Source organism: Phaethon aethereus (assembly GCF_964289735.1).
Source record: "Phaethon aethereus genome assembly, chromosome: 20".
Classification (NCBI taxonomy): Eukaryota; Metazoa; Chordata; class Aves; order Phaethontiformes; family Phaethontidae; genus Phaethon; species Phaethon aethereus.
The window spans coordinates 6,021,985-6,039,301 of NC_138596.1; the positions used below are offsets into that span (position 1 = coordinate 6,021,985).

The 17,317-nt window shown below is 55.6% G+C and overlaps 1 protein-coding gene across 1 annotated transcript; it reads right to left on the reverse strand.

Annotated features, from left to right (window-relative positions):
- Positions 1 to 8,652: 8,652 nt before the first annotated feature.
- Positions 8,653 to 14,673, reverse strand: SLC27A4 (solute carrier family 27 member 4; the record flags this gene model as incomplete). The annotated part of the gene is made up of 12 exons (XM_082008868.1): positions 8,653 to 8,810; positions 9,069 to 9,215; positions 9,667 to 9,831; positions 9,994 to 10,131; positions 10,312 to 10,438; positions 10,692 to 10,901; positions 11,329 to 11,438; positions 11,966 to 12,057; positions 12,167 to 12,236; positions 12,605 to 12,763; positions 13,464 to 13,858; positions 14,513 to 14,673. 12 exons carry the CDS (start codon positions 14,671 to 14,673, stop codon positions 8,653 to 8,655), a joined length of 1,932 nt encoding a protein of 643 aa, XP_081864994.1.
- Between the last annotated feature and the right edge of the window lie 2,644 nt (positions 14,674 to 17,317).

Genomic DNA, 17,317 nt, shown 5'->3' on the forward strand with positions numbered 1-17,317 from the left:
AAGGGCGGCCCGTTCCTCCAGAGGTGTGCGCTAGGCTCTTACGCCAGGCGAGGTTATTTCAAAATACCTCATTCTGCATTGAATGCACATCTTGCTATGCACAGAACCCTTTTTTACATGTTGAGAATGCTTCAGCTGTGCAAAGGCAAGGAGCTGCAGCAGACGTTTCCCAGTGGCGAAGCCAACCTGCTGCCTTGCAGTTAATTTGAATTTTTAGTGGGGAAGCAGACATAGCCAGGTCGGGTGAGATTAACGACTGCTCCTGTCACCACCATGGAAGATGTGCTTCTGCACGTCACAGAAGGCAGCAGTTCAGCATCCCCTTCTGCTCAGGGCAGCCTCTCCTAGCGAGCGCGTCTCCGCGGCACCGGGCACCTTCCAGCACCGCCTTAAACAACGCGGCTCACATCTGTCGCCTGTTTGTTTTCTTCTACTGTCCCCAGAGGGAGAAGGATGTACATGGGCGGGATGTAACCATGGCGGTGACAGCTGGGCTGTGCAACGGTGCAGACTCTTCTCCCCCACAGCATGGAGCTGTACTGGGCAGCACTGGTGGAAAAACTGCAGCCCTTAACCCTCCCTCCACTCAGTAGAGGATTTGGATTTAAAAAATACATGTACGCATGCACACATGCACATAGAATTGTAATATATATGCATATACATTATGCATTATGTGTAAGGGGCATAAATTTACGCAGACAGATTGCTCTTCGTTTATGCTAACGGGGGTCAGAGTATGCCTAACCCCGAGAGCAGAAGGTGGTGGTGTTTGTAATGGCCTTTTGTTCTCGGAGGAGATCATTCTCCGGGCTGGGCCCCAGCAAAGGCTGGTCCCCAGTGCAGATGAACACTGTCAGGGCTACGTGATGGCAGAGACGTGAAGCTGTTGACCGTGGTCTTCATCCAAAAATTCCATCTGGATTTTAAATATCTCTAAGTCCTGAGGCTTTTGAGTATCTCAGAGATACGGCCCAGGATGTTGTACCAATTTTATAGAAAACCAGCTGAGGAAAGAAGCCTTAGACAAAAATCTTACTTCTATGCACTTCAGAAATGACTGAAGCACTCTGTATACACAGAGGATCTGGTTATCTGGACTCGAGATCAGCATTTGCAGCTATGGTTTTATTTGACCTATTCTTTGTGCTTCCAGAAATCATTTATGAGGCCAAATAATAGGAGAATTGGCTCCTAAAAGAATCTTGACTCCCGAGTTATAGAAATACAACAAAATATTACAGATTTAGTGTTAGTACTTCCCCAGAAAAGAAAAAAACAAATTAAAAAGAAAGAGAACAGTAATCATAAATACCAGTTTGGCTTATTCAAGCATTCAAAGCTGGCTACTGTTAACAATTGTCCTGGAAATACAGTCAGCGAGCACATGAGATACGGGAGATGTTTTTACGGACATCATGTGCTTGGGAGAGGAGCAAGTCCCATCTCTGTGCTGGGTGCTGAAATCAGAGCATCACAAATTCTCCAGCATATGGTTGGGGACAGGGAAAGCAAGCATGTAATCTCCTTGAGAAAGTGTAATGCTGACATTGTTATTTCTGAAGTGCTGTAACCATCGAGGGTATGTGATAAACAGGTACATAAAGCAGAACTATAGATAAAGACAAGGCTCCTGCCTTGAACTCCAGGTTCAGTTCGCTGTAACACGCTGACTTCTTGTTCAACCCCAGGAATGTGTCACTGTGCTTTCCTTAAGCTAAACTTCTCTTTTTACACCCAATTTTCCACTGCAGGTCTCTCACTCGATCCCAAGTGTGGAAGGGCACTGGGCAGGACCAGGCATCCCCAGGTAGCTGTGGTGCTCACCCCGGTTATGCGGGGCAAGAGGCAGCCGACCAGGGTGCTCTGGCTGCACCTGCGTTTCCCCTCCCACAAATTCGACTGTGCCAAACAAAAGAACAGGTTGGAAATAGAGCCTGGCAATAAAGAGGGTTTAATTTCTTTTGTCTCAGTCCTGGCTTTTTTTTTTTTCCTGCCGTTTGCAAGCTTCTTCTCTCCCCTTGAGTGCAGAAGGGGCATGCCTCCATCCCTCCGCCGAGAGTTTATAGAGGAAACAGTTTAGGTTGCCATCACATTTTACAAGGAAACGTAGTTTATGAATACAGCGGGCCCCAGTGCTATGAGGAAACATTTTATCAGAGAACCCCGAACTGATGATTCAATTATTTTTCAATAAAACATCAGGGGAATATGCAAACAGCTGCTCGCATCCTTCCACACAGCAAGTCAAACTTCAAGGGGAACAATAGCTGGGGAAAGGGGAGCCATGGCGGAGGCGGTGACAATGGGTTTCCTTACGCGGGGCTTTGTTTGATTTCCCCATCTCAGTTTTGAACTCTCTCTGCCGGAGAAAGGCGAGGGGGTAGGACAGGGAGAGCGGGAAGCAGGCAGAGGGGAAGGAGGGTCAGTGGGAGTTAAAGCCTTTTGCAGCCTTTCTCTCCCATTCATGTGGTAATTGAGTGTCAAGCAGAGATCAGTAAGATGGAGCCCGGCCTCTGTGCCCGGGTTAAACTGCAGCAGAAAGAAAGCGGGAGCTGAACCGATGGAGGCCTGAATGTCATTAGGGCGGGAGGAAGCGCCTCTCCCCCAGGAGCCCTTCTGCCGGGGTGCTGGGCTGGGGCGGCCGCTTCCCATTCAGGGCATCCCTGAAAGCGTCCAGACAAAGCGGGAGGGCGTCCGAACAATGCTGCACCCCCGGCTCTACCTTCAATAGGCAGCTCTAAACAGGCGTTTAACCTTCAGAATAGCTGAAAGTGATACTCAAAGCCGAGGAGGTGGCTCACTCGCCGCTGTTAGCCTCTTCCTGCGGCCAAGCCGGAGGCCACTTGGATGGCCGGAGGCCAGGATGGAGGCTCTCGCCGCCCTCGCTTCCTCGGCCCTGTCGGCACAGCGCTGGGGGTGTTGTGGGCCCCGTGCGGGGTTGTGGGAGGTGTCACCTCCAGGGCAGGATCAGACCCCAGCTCCTGCTCAGCCTGACGAGATGCTGGCGTCCCCAGGGAGGGCTGCTCAGCACCCTCAAGGACGGGGCTAGAGGAAGGCAGGGCCATACTGAGGAGGGGGATGTGGTATGGTAAGGGTCATATTCCGCTTCACAAGCCTGGGATCATTTGGCAAGGGATCTGGGGAGGTCTGGGCAACGACCCCACTCCCAAGCCAGGGGATATCCTGGACTCAGACAAAGTTGCCATCGCCTGCCCTTCCCGGGGTTGCCAGCCTGGACTGCATGACCCCAACTGCCCAAAGCTCTCCCAGAGCCTGGCCTGGCATCATTTGTGCCTATGGGAGGGATTTTTAATTAACCAGGAGAAAAGAGGGTCAAACCCCGGGTTATTTTGGAAGGTGGGATTTGCCACAGAAAAAGGCAGAGCAGGACCCATCCGCTGCTCCCTGAGCCTCACCCTGCTGCCCAGCCCAGCCATCCCATTCCGTTCAGGAGCTAAGCAGCAAACAGCTCTAAAGACTTGGTTTTGCTTCCTTAGCGAGGCCTTTCTGCTTTAAGGAGGAAGGCTGCCATCCCTTTCCTCCACACGCAGGACGACAAGGCACAAGTGCTTTCTGCAGACTATCATTTTGGTGGAATCCCCTGCAACACAGCCCCTTCAAACTGGTGGGGGAGAAGCCATCACTGCCCCTGCTCCTGGGTACATTGGAACCACTCGGAATCGCGTATTTCCATTTCTAAAGAGTTCACCAAAGGATAGGCCCTTTCTTTAGTCCAGAATATTTCCCTGTCACCACTTAAAGGCAAAGCCAGCTCGCCAGCGTGCGGAGGCGCGGGCGGCTGTCATTGTTTGGGAAGACTCCAGCACGCCAAGAGTGGCAGGAGGAGGCTGGAGGGATGTGGCGTTAAAGATTGTCATAGACTTTCTCAGCAGCAGAAATTCATTTTACTCAGAAAGCTCCTGAGCAGTTTGCAAAGTCCCTGCCTGCATTTAGGCTAAAATACGCTGCAGTTTTGCACACCAAGCGTGGCTTGGCTGAACTGGACCTGGAGGTGGAACGAGATGCTGATCAGAAAGAAAGTTGCAGCCTTATTTTTCTTAATATTATTGTCACTGGGATGCAGAGTCTGGGAGAAGCAGTCATCTCCATGGTGAAAAGTACATTTGGTTTGTAAAGCTCTTTGGCTTTGCTTAAATTAATAGGCTAATAATAACCCAGGAAAGGATTTTAATGTTTTCTTAACCTCATGCAAACAGCTTTTTAAGTATTTTAATTAAAAAAGAACAATACCTCATACTTTTTATATAGTACTTTTATCTAGATGCAGCTGTTGAGCCAGACTTTAGCTTATTGATCAAAGGAGAGAGTAAGTCTCACAAGGTGCCTCTAATCATAGAAAGAGGATTCAATTAGCTTCTTCCTTAAAAACACCCACATAAAAAATAAATTTTACAAAATCAGAATAAGATTAAGCACTGGCTGCTTCTTTCCAAACACCCAAGTGCTGGAGGGATTTTGACCCAGCATTGATCCCAGGCTCAGAAACCACACTTGCACTTGTATTCCTGGGCTGAGAGCTTTTCAGGGACACTTGCACCAAAGCTTCGTTTTTCCAGAGGGACTTTAAAAAGGCCCCGCGCTTTCAACCCAAAGCTGACAGCCAACGGAAGAACTCTAACTGGTGTAGCTGGGTTTTGCAGGGAGTCTCAAAGCATTGCCAAGTGCGACACAATCCTCTTCAGTCAGGACAAACACAGCCCAAACGGTGAATTGTCCCCAGGCACCAGATCTCCAGCAGGGACCAGAGCCACTACTTTTAACCCTCCCAACACCGCAGTGCCATCAGCATGGCCAGGTGGGGTGGCTGCTTACAGCGTAACTCACCGCTACAAACACACCTTCATGGGTGTCCCCGCTCCCTGGGAAATCCCGCACGGAGGCTGCGTACGTGGTATGCGCACGCCCCAGCCGCCCGGCACAGCACCGCGCTCCATGGTACCGCTGAGCTCTGCAGGTCCCCTCTATCGAAGGCCTGTGCATCAGTGCCCCCCGTGTGGTGTGCTGAGCTGTCTCCCAGTCGTTCAGCACCCCTCATCTCCCCAGAACAGGAGCCCTCACCTTGGGGGGGGCCCATCCTGCTCCTCTTGCCTGCAATCATGCAACTATGGCCCTCCTCCCGCTCATGGCCGGCTGGGAGCACAGGGCTCGGGGCGAGCTCCCTGCTATGCTCCAGCCAGATCCAAGCCCCTTGGTTATGTCGGCACTAGCAAGGGCTAAATCCTGCTCCTTGCACGGGCCTCGGCTGTGCATATAATCCCCATCCATCTCCAAAACCCAGCAATACAAGCAAGTCTCCACTTGGATGGGCTTACTTGCAAGTAAATAACAGCCACACTTCCATAAAATTCCGATGCTATTTGCATCTGCGTTTAACAGGCAGTGCCACGAATGCGGAATTTTCTTGGCTTTTTTAACCTAACCTGCTCTCAGGCAGACGGAAACACAGCGCTGAGCCTTGCCCTGCAGCCTCTCTTCCTTCAGGGCGGCATTGTGTGCAGGGCAGCACGGCTGTCTCTTCCCGAAGGAGAGGCAGCACTCTCATCTCCTCCCGTACCACTTCACACCATCCATCTCAAGAAAACGGCCCCCAGAGGCTTTGGGGAGGCCAAGCTTTCACCCATTCCCTTTAGCAGAGGGCTGGGTGAGGCTGGGAGGTTCAGGTCGCTGCCCACCACCCGCCTGGCACAACGGGGTGACCTCAGTGCTGCCGAAGTCCCTGCCAGGCACAGGGCCTGGTCAGGAGCCCGCATGGAGGGGAACACCTGGGATTGCCGCTGGCCTCACGCTGGTCTGTACCCGAAATTTCCTCTCCACCTCAGACAGGGTCTGACCAGTCTCCTGCCTGGGTAACCCCCCTGCTCCCGGCACCCGGAGCCCCCCACCACTTCCCAGGGCTCTGAACCCCCGGCGGGGGGGAGCTGTGAGACCCCAGAGGAGCCCCTAAAGAGCCCCCTCCTGCCCTGAGGCGAGACGTCTGCCGAGCCCAGTCCGCCCTCCACCGGCGGCTGCGGGAGGAACAGCATCCAAAAGCGGGACCGGTGCATCTGCAGAGGCGGCAGCCATCGCTGCACACCCTGCACCAGCCCACCCAAGCCTGGGGGACACCCTCGGGCTCCTAAATATGGCCCCCCACAGGTAAAGCCACCTCACTTGAAGGCTGAATCCTGCAGGCACTGCGGGCTGTGGGGATGAGGGCTGTTTTCCACCGAGCTGGGGGGCTGCTTTGGGACAGAGGCTGTCCCGGGAGCTGCGCCCTTCCAGCGGCAGTGTTGGACCGTGCTGCTCCGCCACCCCACGTTCCTCCCGTCCTCGCCTGGCCCCACCTGGAGCTGGCTGCAGAGGTGGCCAGATGCAGCTCTGAGCTCGGCCTTGCCCAGAGTCACTGTGTCCAGGCGACTGAATAAGCTAAAAGCTTTAATTTTAGTTCAAAATGCTAGAGAAGCCATCGATTTGAACATGCCCGAAGATGCATCCGGTATATAATGGATGCAAATTTCCAGCACTTTTCCCATGGTTCATCTCACCAGGCAACACACTTCACCCAGGCTCATGCAAGAAATTTCTCCATGGTACTTGTGTACCGTGAAGGAGCCGGTTTCTCCTGTCCCCAGGGTTGGATGCAGAGAATCTAAAAGATGGTCCTGGCAGTGAGAGAAGGGGAACTGGTACCAAAAAACTTGTCTGCAAGGGCAGAAATGAGCTGGGAGGTTAAGCATTGCCAAACATGGAGAGAAGCAGCAGGAAGAGGGAAGACGGAACAAGAGAGGAGTGGAGGAGACAGATGTGCCAGGATAAACAGGGAGAACTGGGCCAGCACCAAATGGGATGGCAATGCCAAGAACAGGACCAAGAGAAAGAGAGAGGTGGGGAGTCGGTGGAGGGGTCTGGGGAGGATCTCATCAACAGGTCGTTTTCACACAGACATCAAATGCACCAGCAAGGGGCTTGCTTCCCCCACACCAAGATAAGCTAAAGTCCATACAGGGAAGTCATGCTCTGGAGTGGCAGTTCCCAGTTCCCAAACCAGCACAGTCCCCCACCTCCCCTCACAGAGCAGGACTGCACAAGGAAGAGGTAGGAAACTCCAGCATAGCCCATACTCGTATTTAATTATGAGGACAGGACAGACTGGGGCAGGCAGGTATGTTGGTGTGGAAGCACAGCTAGAAGAGCATACACACTCTGCCCTCACAAAAGACAGACGTCATTTTAAGGAGTAACCCTGCTAAAAGCATAAAAACAAATAAAAAAGAAAAAAAGAGAAGAATAACCCCCAACCCAGAGTTTTCTCTGGAAAAGATGTTTCTGCATGGTCTCCAAGCACGGGAATCAGACATTGCTGTTAAGGCTTTCACATCAGACACAACGTGGAGAAATTCACATAGTGCAAGTCAGGTGTTTAACACGGACATTTCATTTTGGAGCCCGTCTCCTGTGGTGGAGATGGTGAAGGCTCTTGCAGGAAGGGATGCAGAGTACGTGAAGTCAGGCTCTCACGGAGACAACCCTCCGGAGGATCTTCTCTCCCCTAGGCAAGTTGTCTCCCACGTTCAGTGCACAGACATTGCAGCAGAAAAGCCCCGAGAGCTGCTCCGTGGTGCTGAGTACATTTAAGCAAAGGCAAACCAGGCCCTTCACACCTACTCTCCCACCTGCTTTCTGTAAGGAATAAGGTGCACAAAACAAGGCTGCATCCACAAAAGGTGGAAGTAAGAGACCCAGAGAAGTGTCCACGAGATAGCAGGGTTCGCTCATGTCCTTCACCATGGAGCAAGGCCACAAGGACATACATGGCTGCACCCACACTTGGAAGAGGAGAATCAGTCCCAGATGAGCATCCCCATCTCCATGCTAGAGAAAAGAGCTCTCCAAGAGAGGACAGGTCTGGGCTGCTCCTCCACCTACTGCACAAACCCGGGACACATTCAAAAGTACAGACAATAAATTAAGATTGGGGAACAAAAAAAAGTCAGGGTGTATTTTTTATATATATATAATATAATGTGCGTGTGATTGTGAAAAATAGAAATGTCATCCCCAGGAGAGAGCAAGGCATGGCAGAAACACATCCCTGTCCCTCTCCCAAGCCCAGCGCTACCCTGCTCCCCTGATTCACAGCAGAAACACGACACCAGCAGGGCCACGCAGGGAGCAGGGGTTGCGCCTGGCACCCAGCTTCCCTCTGCCAGCGGGGCCCTGTGCCAGGGAGGAGCTGGCTGCTTGGTGGAGGAGTGAGGAAAGAGCCCAGCACTGGTCCCTTCATGGCCTTCACAAGGAAGGGTTGCTGCAGGCAGGAAAAGGGGGGAAAGACAGGAAAAGCAAAGTGAAACGGCAGGGGTACCCCACTCCTCCTCAACTGGCCAGGGCCCTGCCCCTCCCATTGCAAGGGACCACCACCGCTGTACCAAGTAAAAAATAAAGCCATAATGAGTCTACGCTTTGGTATGCAACCATTCCCCTCCCCTCAGTCCGCTCTGCATTCCCCTCAAACCATTATCTGTAAATCTCGTCAAATAAAATCTCTATCATGCCTTTGTATCGCTCCTTGAACCTTTTCTTCCCCAGCGCTTGCCTTGCCCCCCTCTCCCCAGCAGGATTTAGGGAGGTGCCTTGCTTAAGCCCCACCAGTTACAGCTTCTGCTGTCCTGACTGGATCCTGCCGAACGCTGCCTGGTCCAGCGGCAGGTAGTGGCCTTGCCTGGAGTCCAGGAAGTACAACCTGTCCTTCACCACCGTGGGGTCGAAGCCCTGCTTCCGCAGCTCCATCTTCTGGAACTTGTAAGTGCCTGGAGCAAGGAGAAAAGGAGGAACGAGAGGTCACCGGCTGCACATGCTCCCATCCCCACCACACTTGTGCTGCCCCAGATCCAGCCTTGCATCCCCATGCCTCCAAACCACCAGAGGAGCTGGCATGGGGCTCTGTGGGGCAGAAGGTCTCTATGGGGCAGAGGGGCTCCATCCTGACCCTACTGCAGATCAGCCTCCGTAACCAGGTCTTCCCTCCCAGCTCCGTGCCCAGTGCGAGTGTGCATGCCACAGCTCACTTGTCTTGGAGACTTCGTGCAGGAATCGCAGGAAGACGGGCCGTGCGTACAGCGGCAAAGCCTTTTTCAGCTCGCTGGCAAAGCCTTCTAGGTCACAGGAGTTTTCCGGGTCAGCGATGGCTGCCATTCCTGCCTTCCCTTCAATCCCTAAGAGGCAGAGAACAAGGGAGAGCACTCAGAAACGCTGTCCCTGTAGCATCATCTCCTTCTGTCCCACACCAGCAAGGCCTCTGGCACAGAACCCACTTTGTACTGAAGCGCTGATGTGTCCAGCTGTGTCACCACCCTGTGGCTAAGGCTACCAGCGACACCCTGTGGTCATGGTCACCTCCTCCCAGAGGAGGCACTTGCAGCCTGTCCAGAAAGGACGCAGGGTCTTTCCTAACCAGCCAGAATCAGACCGAAGTTTGAGAGAGGAAGGGAACCCTCTGGTTCCCTCTAGGCACATCCCCAGTGGCCTCTTCCCAGCTCACGCATGGGGAGCCTCGGTGCAGCCTCTTGCAAAAGGACATATCGATCTGGACATGCAGGACACGCTCACATTCAAGTGCCAGAGGCCTGCCTGCCTCCCCTGATCATCCTCTTCCCTCTCAGCTACCTGGGATCTCCACCCCGTAAACCACCACGTCTGTCAGGTTCAGGATGCGGCTCAGCGTCCCCTCCACCTCTGTGGTGGAGACGTTCTCCCCCTTCCAGCGGAACGTGTCCCCGGTGCGGTCCCGGAAGTACATGTAGCCGTATTTGTCCATCACCAGGACATCCCCTACAGGAAAGTGAGGAATAGGCAAAAAATGAGGTGTCAGAGGGGCTAGAAGCAACTCTGGAGCATCTCAGGGCAGTGCCACTAGCCTGGGACAGCCCCCACACTCACCCAGGTACCCTTCTCCTCTGCTCTCAGCAGACGGAAGGGCCCTGCTTGCCTCACCTGTGAGATAAGCAGCGTCCCCTTTTGTAAACACATCCCTGGCTATTTTCTTGTTGGTGGCCGACTGATTCAGGTAGCCGTCAAAGTGCTGCAAGGGGTTGCTCTTGACAATGCGGCCCACCAGCTGCCCTGGCTCCCCTGCAGGGAGAAAAAAGGGGATGAAGGGGTGAAGCAACCACCCCCACACACGCAAAAAGGGTATCTAATGGGGTTGGTGGGGTTTAACGGAGCAGAGGATCAAACTTAGGTAAATTATCTTGAAGTATCAAGAAAGACTCGCATAGAGCTGAGGAGACTTATCCTTGTGGTTGCTCTCACCTGGTTTGCAGCGGATACAGACACCATCTGGCCCCCGGATCAGCTCCATAGTGTCTTCATCCACCCTCACCAGGCCGATGGGGTACACACCTGGCAGGATCCTGCTGTTGAAGCCACATGACCCAACCTAGGACAGAAAGAGCTCAGAGCTGTGGGTAGCAGGGACATCTCTCCTGGCCCTGTGAGCCTGCTGCCCAGGCACATCCAGGATACCAGAGAGCTGGCACTGCACAACAGCCGCCAAAACCCTCTGGGCAGATGGCAACCGCTGCCAAGCCTCCTGGAGCAAGAAACCAGGAGCAAACAGCCTGTCTGGGTTTCCAGCCCTGCCCAGGCCAGCACGTACCCTCTGGGACATGGGGAGGGTGGTGGGGCCTTACGTTGTTGTCGAAGTTTCCCAGGCTGCAGTTGCATTCTGTGGCCCCATAGAACTCAGCCACCTGGGCGATGCCGAAGCGGGCCATGAACTCCCGCCAGATGGAGGCACGCAGCCCATTGCCCAGCGCCATGCGCACCCGGTGCTGCTGCTCCACCTCCTGGTACGGCTGGTTCAGCAGGTAGCGGCAGATCTCCCCAATGTACTGCACAATCTGGGAGGGGATGGAGAGGAAAGACTCACTAGGACCACCCCCCGCCAGGCTCCGCGGTGTTTGGAGTTTCTTCAGGGCAGGTAGGAATGGCACAACGAGTCCCAAGTCCCCTAAAGAGGCCACAGGAAAACCCAGGAGTCCTGCTTGTCCAGTGCCTATCCCTCCCCGGTTAACCCACTCCTCCAGTCTGTGAAAGCTATCCGAGACCTCCTGGCTAATGCTGGAGCATGGAAAGGGTTTGGACACATAGAGTTACCAGCCCAGGTGGGAAAGACACAGCCCCACCACCTTGGAAGGTGGTTTGAGATGGACAGGCAAAACCAGTCCAGGCCTCCCCCTCTTCCAGTGGCTGCACTGTCCCGAGCATGGCACAGATCCCCAGGCTCCACTCCCCAGTCCCGCCTGGCCCCTTGCCTCACAGCCTCACCGTGCAGTTGTATTTCACGCAGTCCTCCCAAAAGTGTGAGGCTGAGAACTTCTTGCGGATGACAATCGTCATGCCCTGCAGCAGGCACTGCCCGACCCCCACGATGTTCCCTGCGGAGAGGCAGCCAGGGGAGCCCTCAGTCCCCAGACGCCTCCAGCCCAGCCCGTTTGGGAGAGGCCTGGCAGGGCAAGGTGGAGGCCATGTGCTAGCTCACAGCAGACCCGTGTTCACCTAGCCGAAGTCCCCAGGACCACAGACCAGGGAGAAGACACGTGGCAGCAAGATCTGGGGCAGAACTTTGTACCTCGACATCCCAGGATGTCTCAGCCAGACAGGCAGACACCGCTTCCCCTTCCCCCTGACTTTCCACATGGAGCAGTAATAAGGTGCAGCTATTCCAAATCCAGGCTAGGAGCTGGGATGACACCCCACATGCACACTCCCCACTCCAAAGGTCAGCCAGACCAATTCCTAGCTCCCAGGGAAAGAGGAAAGCCTCTGTCAGACAGTGCCAGCAGCAGCCAGCTCCTCCTCAACATGGAGATCGCTGCTGCACCAGCCTCCAGCCTTGGGCCCTGGACTTGGCTGAGGGGATAAGACAGTCCCGGCACGCAGGGCTCCGTACGGCACATGTTACCTGCAGCGTGGTAGAGTGGGAGGCAGTCGTACATCACATCGTCAGGCCTCATGCGAAAACCGTAAAAAACTAAGCTGGACATGCGGAAGTACCTGGGGCGGGAGGGTGAAGGGACATGTCGGCAGCAGTGCTAGGGGCACTGTGCTAGGACAGGGCACAGCTCAGCCCCGTCCCTCCCCGAGCCCCTGCCCATGGCCTTACCGGCAGTTCACCACAATAGCAGCCTTGGGCAGTCCCGTCGTTCCAGAGGTGTAGATGTAGAAGAGTTTATCTGGAAAGCAATGAGGAGACAAGGTCACATACCCAATCTAGGAGCTAGCGGAACTGGGAGAGGGGGATAAGTCAAATTTATATACTCTGTGCGTGCCACTTGGGCCAAAACGTTATGTGACAGCATCAAGAATATGCTAGGTTCACCCTGGGCAGATCAGGTCTGTTGGACACACGGAGGGCACAACAGGATACTGCTCCACACAGGGCTGGGCTTCAGACACTGGAGTAATACCCATCCCAAACACCCCAGACCCTGTGGCAGACATCTGCCATCGGCATCCCAAGCAGATGTTCTTGCCAGTGTTGTAACTGGCTGACCCGCAAAAACACCACCATGAGTTTGGCCCCCAAGAACTGACCACATACCAAGAAAGCCCTTATCAGGGGGGGTTAGCTGGTTCCGTTGGGCCATCTGCAGGAGGGGATCCAGGTGTTTTGCACCAGGAAGAGTGAACTTGGGGCTTTCTTCCCCAGACCAGAAGAGATGGATAGATTTTTCCAGGGAGGTCTGCACTTCCTGCATTGCTAAGAAAGTAAAGAGAGGAGATGGAAAAAAACCACAGGGTGGTTCCAGCACAGAGACCCCCTGCCCTCCCATGCAGTCTCAGGAAAACACTGCCCCAGGTATCAGTACCCTCGCTATCCTTGGCAGAGTTCCCAAAGGGCTGACAACCATCCCAGGCAGATATCATTCCCATGATTATCAGATGCTGGGGCCACAGCCCAAGCCTCTTCAGGGACTAGAAGATCCTGTTCTCCACCTCTTCCCAGCCAAAACCTCTTTGGTGCCAAGAGGTCTGTTGACACCATCAACCTCAGAGGCGTGGGCTGAAACACATGAGGAGCTGGAGCTGAGGTGCTGCAGGGATGCGGCTAGCAGCCATGAAGAGCAAGGGGAGGCTCGTCCCGTGCAGCGGGGCAGGCCTAGCCAAGCCCAGGGCTCCATGCAGGGGAGGGACCCAACAGGCACAAGGAAGGATCTTCACACTCAGGCTGGCCTGCTCGGAAGCCAGACAGCACTGAACTCCAGATCCTGCCCAGTGTCCAAAGGGACCAAGAAGAAAAAAAACCAAAACCCAAACAGATCCAATTCCTAAATAATTCAACCGTCCACTGTCTTCCAGATTCCTGCTCTGTGGTGGGCAGGAAAGGAACACTAAATCCATAGACTAGACACACCCGCCTCCAGTCCAAAGCACCCTTGACGCATCTGCCTGCCCCTCACCTTCCATCATCTCCACCCCAAAAACCACAGCCTTGGAGCTGGAGATGGTGATGCAGTGCAGCAAGGCCTCCATGCGCAGGTGGGAGTTCACAAGGGCGGTCTCCACCCCAATCTTGGCCAAGCCAAGCCACAGTCCCACGTACTGATTGCGGGACTCCATGAAAAGAGCCACCACGTCACCAGAGCGGAAGCCTTGGCCGTGAAAAAAATTGGCCACCCGGTTGGAGTACTCATCCAGCTGCCGGAAGGTCCAGCTCTCGCCTGTTCCTTGGAAGATCAGAGCTGTCTTCTCTGGATACTTGCTCGCAGTCTTCTGGAAGATCTTGGCGATTGTGTTCTTCTCCCTCACGTGCCTCCATACCTGCCACTTCACCCGCAACAGGACCAGCCCCGTGCTGCCAAAGGAAGGGGAGCAAAAGGGCAGCTGCTCAGTGACCCCTGCAAAGCCACTTCCACCAGCGCAGTATGAAGACCATGCTAGGAGCTGCAATAGCCCAGCACTGCTTCAGGCCCTGCTCTAGGTCAGCAGCAGCTCTGAGTGCTCCCCTGAGCCATGTGGACATAGGCAGAGATCTTCTGCAAATATACTTATAGCCAGGAACTGATGGAGGCCAGGGAGAGATGTGTTTTGGAAGGCTGCAGACAGGGATGTCTCCAGTCAAAGGGGCATCTTTGAGCCTCAGGTGCTCTCCAAGAGGTGCTACAGCTCCCTCCCCGCAAATCCTTGCCAGGAGCTCGCAGAGCCTGGTACCAACTCAGAACTGAGCCTGCACAGGCACCTGGTGCCAGGCCAGCAGCTTTAGGGACAGGGTGAAGTACAAGGACAGTCACTAGACTTCAAGCTCAGCTGTAATCTATCTTTCCTGTGAAAACTTTGCCTGAGAGTGTGGAGTCGCCCGAGCGCAGCAGAGGGAGATCTCCTTCCAGCCGGCCCAGGCGCCAGCAGAAACCCAGGGCTGTGCAAAGAGCTGGGGGCTGCACTCACATGTACACCGGGGCAGAGCAGTGGGCTGGGGGGAAGGCTGGGCCATCCCAGCCAGGACACCTACGTGACGTCCCTTCGTATTGTCTTGATGAATATGAGGAAGAAGTCCCATCCGCCGGATCCCAGGTAGAAGATGAAGAGAGCAGGGATGGCTTGGGCCCAGGACAGCTCCAGATTGACCCTGAAGAACAGCAGCAGCGCTGCAAAAGCAGCCAGACGCAGCATCGTGGCCTGCGGAGAGAGAGAAACCACGGCCATCAACTGACGCACGCTGGACTCGGCGATAATGAACCCATGGGTGGGGGGAGCATTAGCAGCCCCCAATTTCCTGGATGTGGTCCCTGAGTGACCACTCCTCCTGGCAGCAAGGATGTAACCCAGCAGCCCAGAGCTCCCACAGTTGTAACTTTACCGGACCTTGGAGACGGCCTCCAATTAAGCCACCGGCACAGCACTGCTCAGTGCCAGCCAAGAGCCCAGCCATTCCCACCTGGGGAGCCACATCCTGCACACCAGCCAGGGGCATGGCTGAGCCCCCGCGGCATGAGATGCAAGATAAAGTCACTTCACAGATGTGGGCACAGAGTCACAGCAGGAGACCTTGTACAGATGTTTGGCAGGCACCAGGGCGATGCCAGGCAGGGCTGGCTCAGCTCCTCACCTCCACCCTAATAAAGACCAGCTTCAAATTCCTCGCTACCCCAAGGATCCCTCCATCCCCATAGCACAGGTCTCCCAGTCTCCCAGCACCAGCTCTCCTGCATGCCTGTCTCCGGGACAGCCAGCACGGCTGGTGGGAGAGCACAGCTTCACATGCTCCCTGACACAGCTCAGACAGGAACAGGGACAGGAAACTCAGTCCACTGAGCTCTGCTTGTGTTTGCAAACCCTCGTGTCAGTGAGCAGTTTCCTGGCCTGGCTCTGCTGGAGACACTGCCAGAGCAGGTTGGGGATGAGGCCAGGCACAGGCATGTCCTGGCCAGGCTGGAGTGGGCATGCCAGCTTCCAGGAGCACCCAGACCCCCACCCCATGCCCGGCACACAGTGACTCAGTGTCTGGTGCTCGTTCCCCAAAAACAGTACCTCTGTCCCCATCCAAAACACACCCTAGATGTGGCTCCAAGACTTGCAGGGGACCGTGATCTAGCAAAGGCTCTTTTTGGGTGGCAGCATCACGCAGAGGAAAGTGACAGTGATGTGACCACTGCAGCTTGAAAGCTCCTAGATAAAACTGGTCCTTCCTCATATGGATGCATGATGAAGAGGAAGGAAAACATTCACATCATTTCCCTTTCCCTTTTGAAGGTGGATTCACTGCTCCAAAGCTGGCAGTGCTGAGTGCCCACAGCTGGCAGGGTCAGAAGCCATGCTTGCAGCTTTCCCTCTGCTGCGTGCAGCTCTCCGAGACCCAGGGAGCCTCTGCAGGTTTCATATGAGATGCTGGCAGGGTGGGAGCCGAGGCAGTGCCACACGGTCTCACCTCCGAGCCGTGCCACCAGCAGCAGGCAGGGATGCACCAGAGCGCAAGGTGCTGCTCCCAGGTGGGGGCCTAGGGACATCTCTCTGCCTGCAGCCCCTGCCCAGAGATCCCTGCTTGTGCCAGTGGTCTCAGCTCTCTCCACCAAACACCTCCCAGACCTGAGGTCCCACAACACAGTTCCTTGGCCTTTTAGCAAGGCAGGACCTGCTGCATTTTTATCTAGGAGTCCCTCTTCACAGTTAAACAGGACAGCTCTTAGATCACAATCAAACTGCTATGCCTCAGCCAAAACCCAAGCCCTTGATTACACACTCACATCAAACAAACAGACGTGGAGAGCCAGCAGTGGGGGAGCCATGCTCTGTGTGGGCAGCAAGATGCTTAATCTCCCACTTGAGGGCAAGACGGGCCCAGACAGGCCCCTGTTATCCTCTGCTCACATCTCTGCCTCACACCGGCATGGCCGGTGCCTCCCACCAAGAGATAACCGGTGCATTACCGAGAGATAACCGGTGCATTACTGCCAGAGACCTCCAGCCCTGCCGTTAAGGATTCAGGTCTTGTCTAGCTGCATCAGCACAGAGACAATTAAGACCTGCCTGTAGCTCCACTGCCAGCAGGCACGAAGGCAAACCGCAGGGATCCATCACCCAGGGACACAGAGACCCGAGGAGAGCTGGGGAGCCGGTCGCAGGGGGGGATGATGGGCAGGTCACCGGGCTCCACGTAGCCCCAGCACTAACGGTCAAGCTCCAGGGGCCGGGAGATCCCAGAGGCATCTCTCCAGCAGCACCAGCTGGGGAGGCACCGTCCCCCCACTCGGCCCTGGGCAGGGTGATGGCAATGAGCCCGCCGGCCCCGGGGAAGGACGGGGAGGGCGAAATGGGGGTCCCCCCGTCTCGCCCTCCCCGTCCTTCCCCGGGGCCGGCGGGCTCGTCTCCAGCCGGGAGGTCGCACAGCGCAGCCCCATCCTCCTCTGTGGGGGCAGATGGACCGGGAGGCCCATGAGACCCTCGTCCCGTAACCCCGGCCAGGCCCGGGAACCGCCTGGGGAGAGCCGGAATCGGCGGGGGGAGTCCCGCAGCCCGCTGAGAAGGACCCCCGCGGCACTCCATGAGGAGACCGTGGGGCTGAGGGGCCCCCGGTACCGCCGCGCAGTGCCTCATGATGAGACCGGGAGGATGAGGGACCCCGGTACCGCCCGCAGGGCCGCGGCACCTCACGAGGAGACCGTGGGCCGCGGCAGCCCTGCCTGGCCGCCCGCCTGCGGGAAGACAGCGTGGCCGCCGCGGCAGGGCAGAGCGGCGCCGGGAGGTCACGGAGGGGGAGGACAGCACCGCGCTCTTACCGGGCTCCGGCGCGTCCGCTGCGGCCCGGCCACCTGCACCA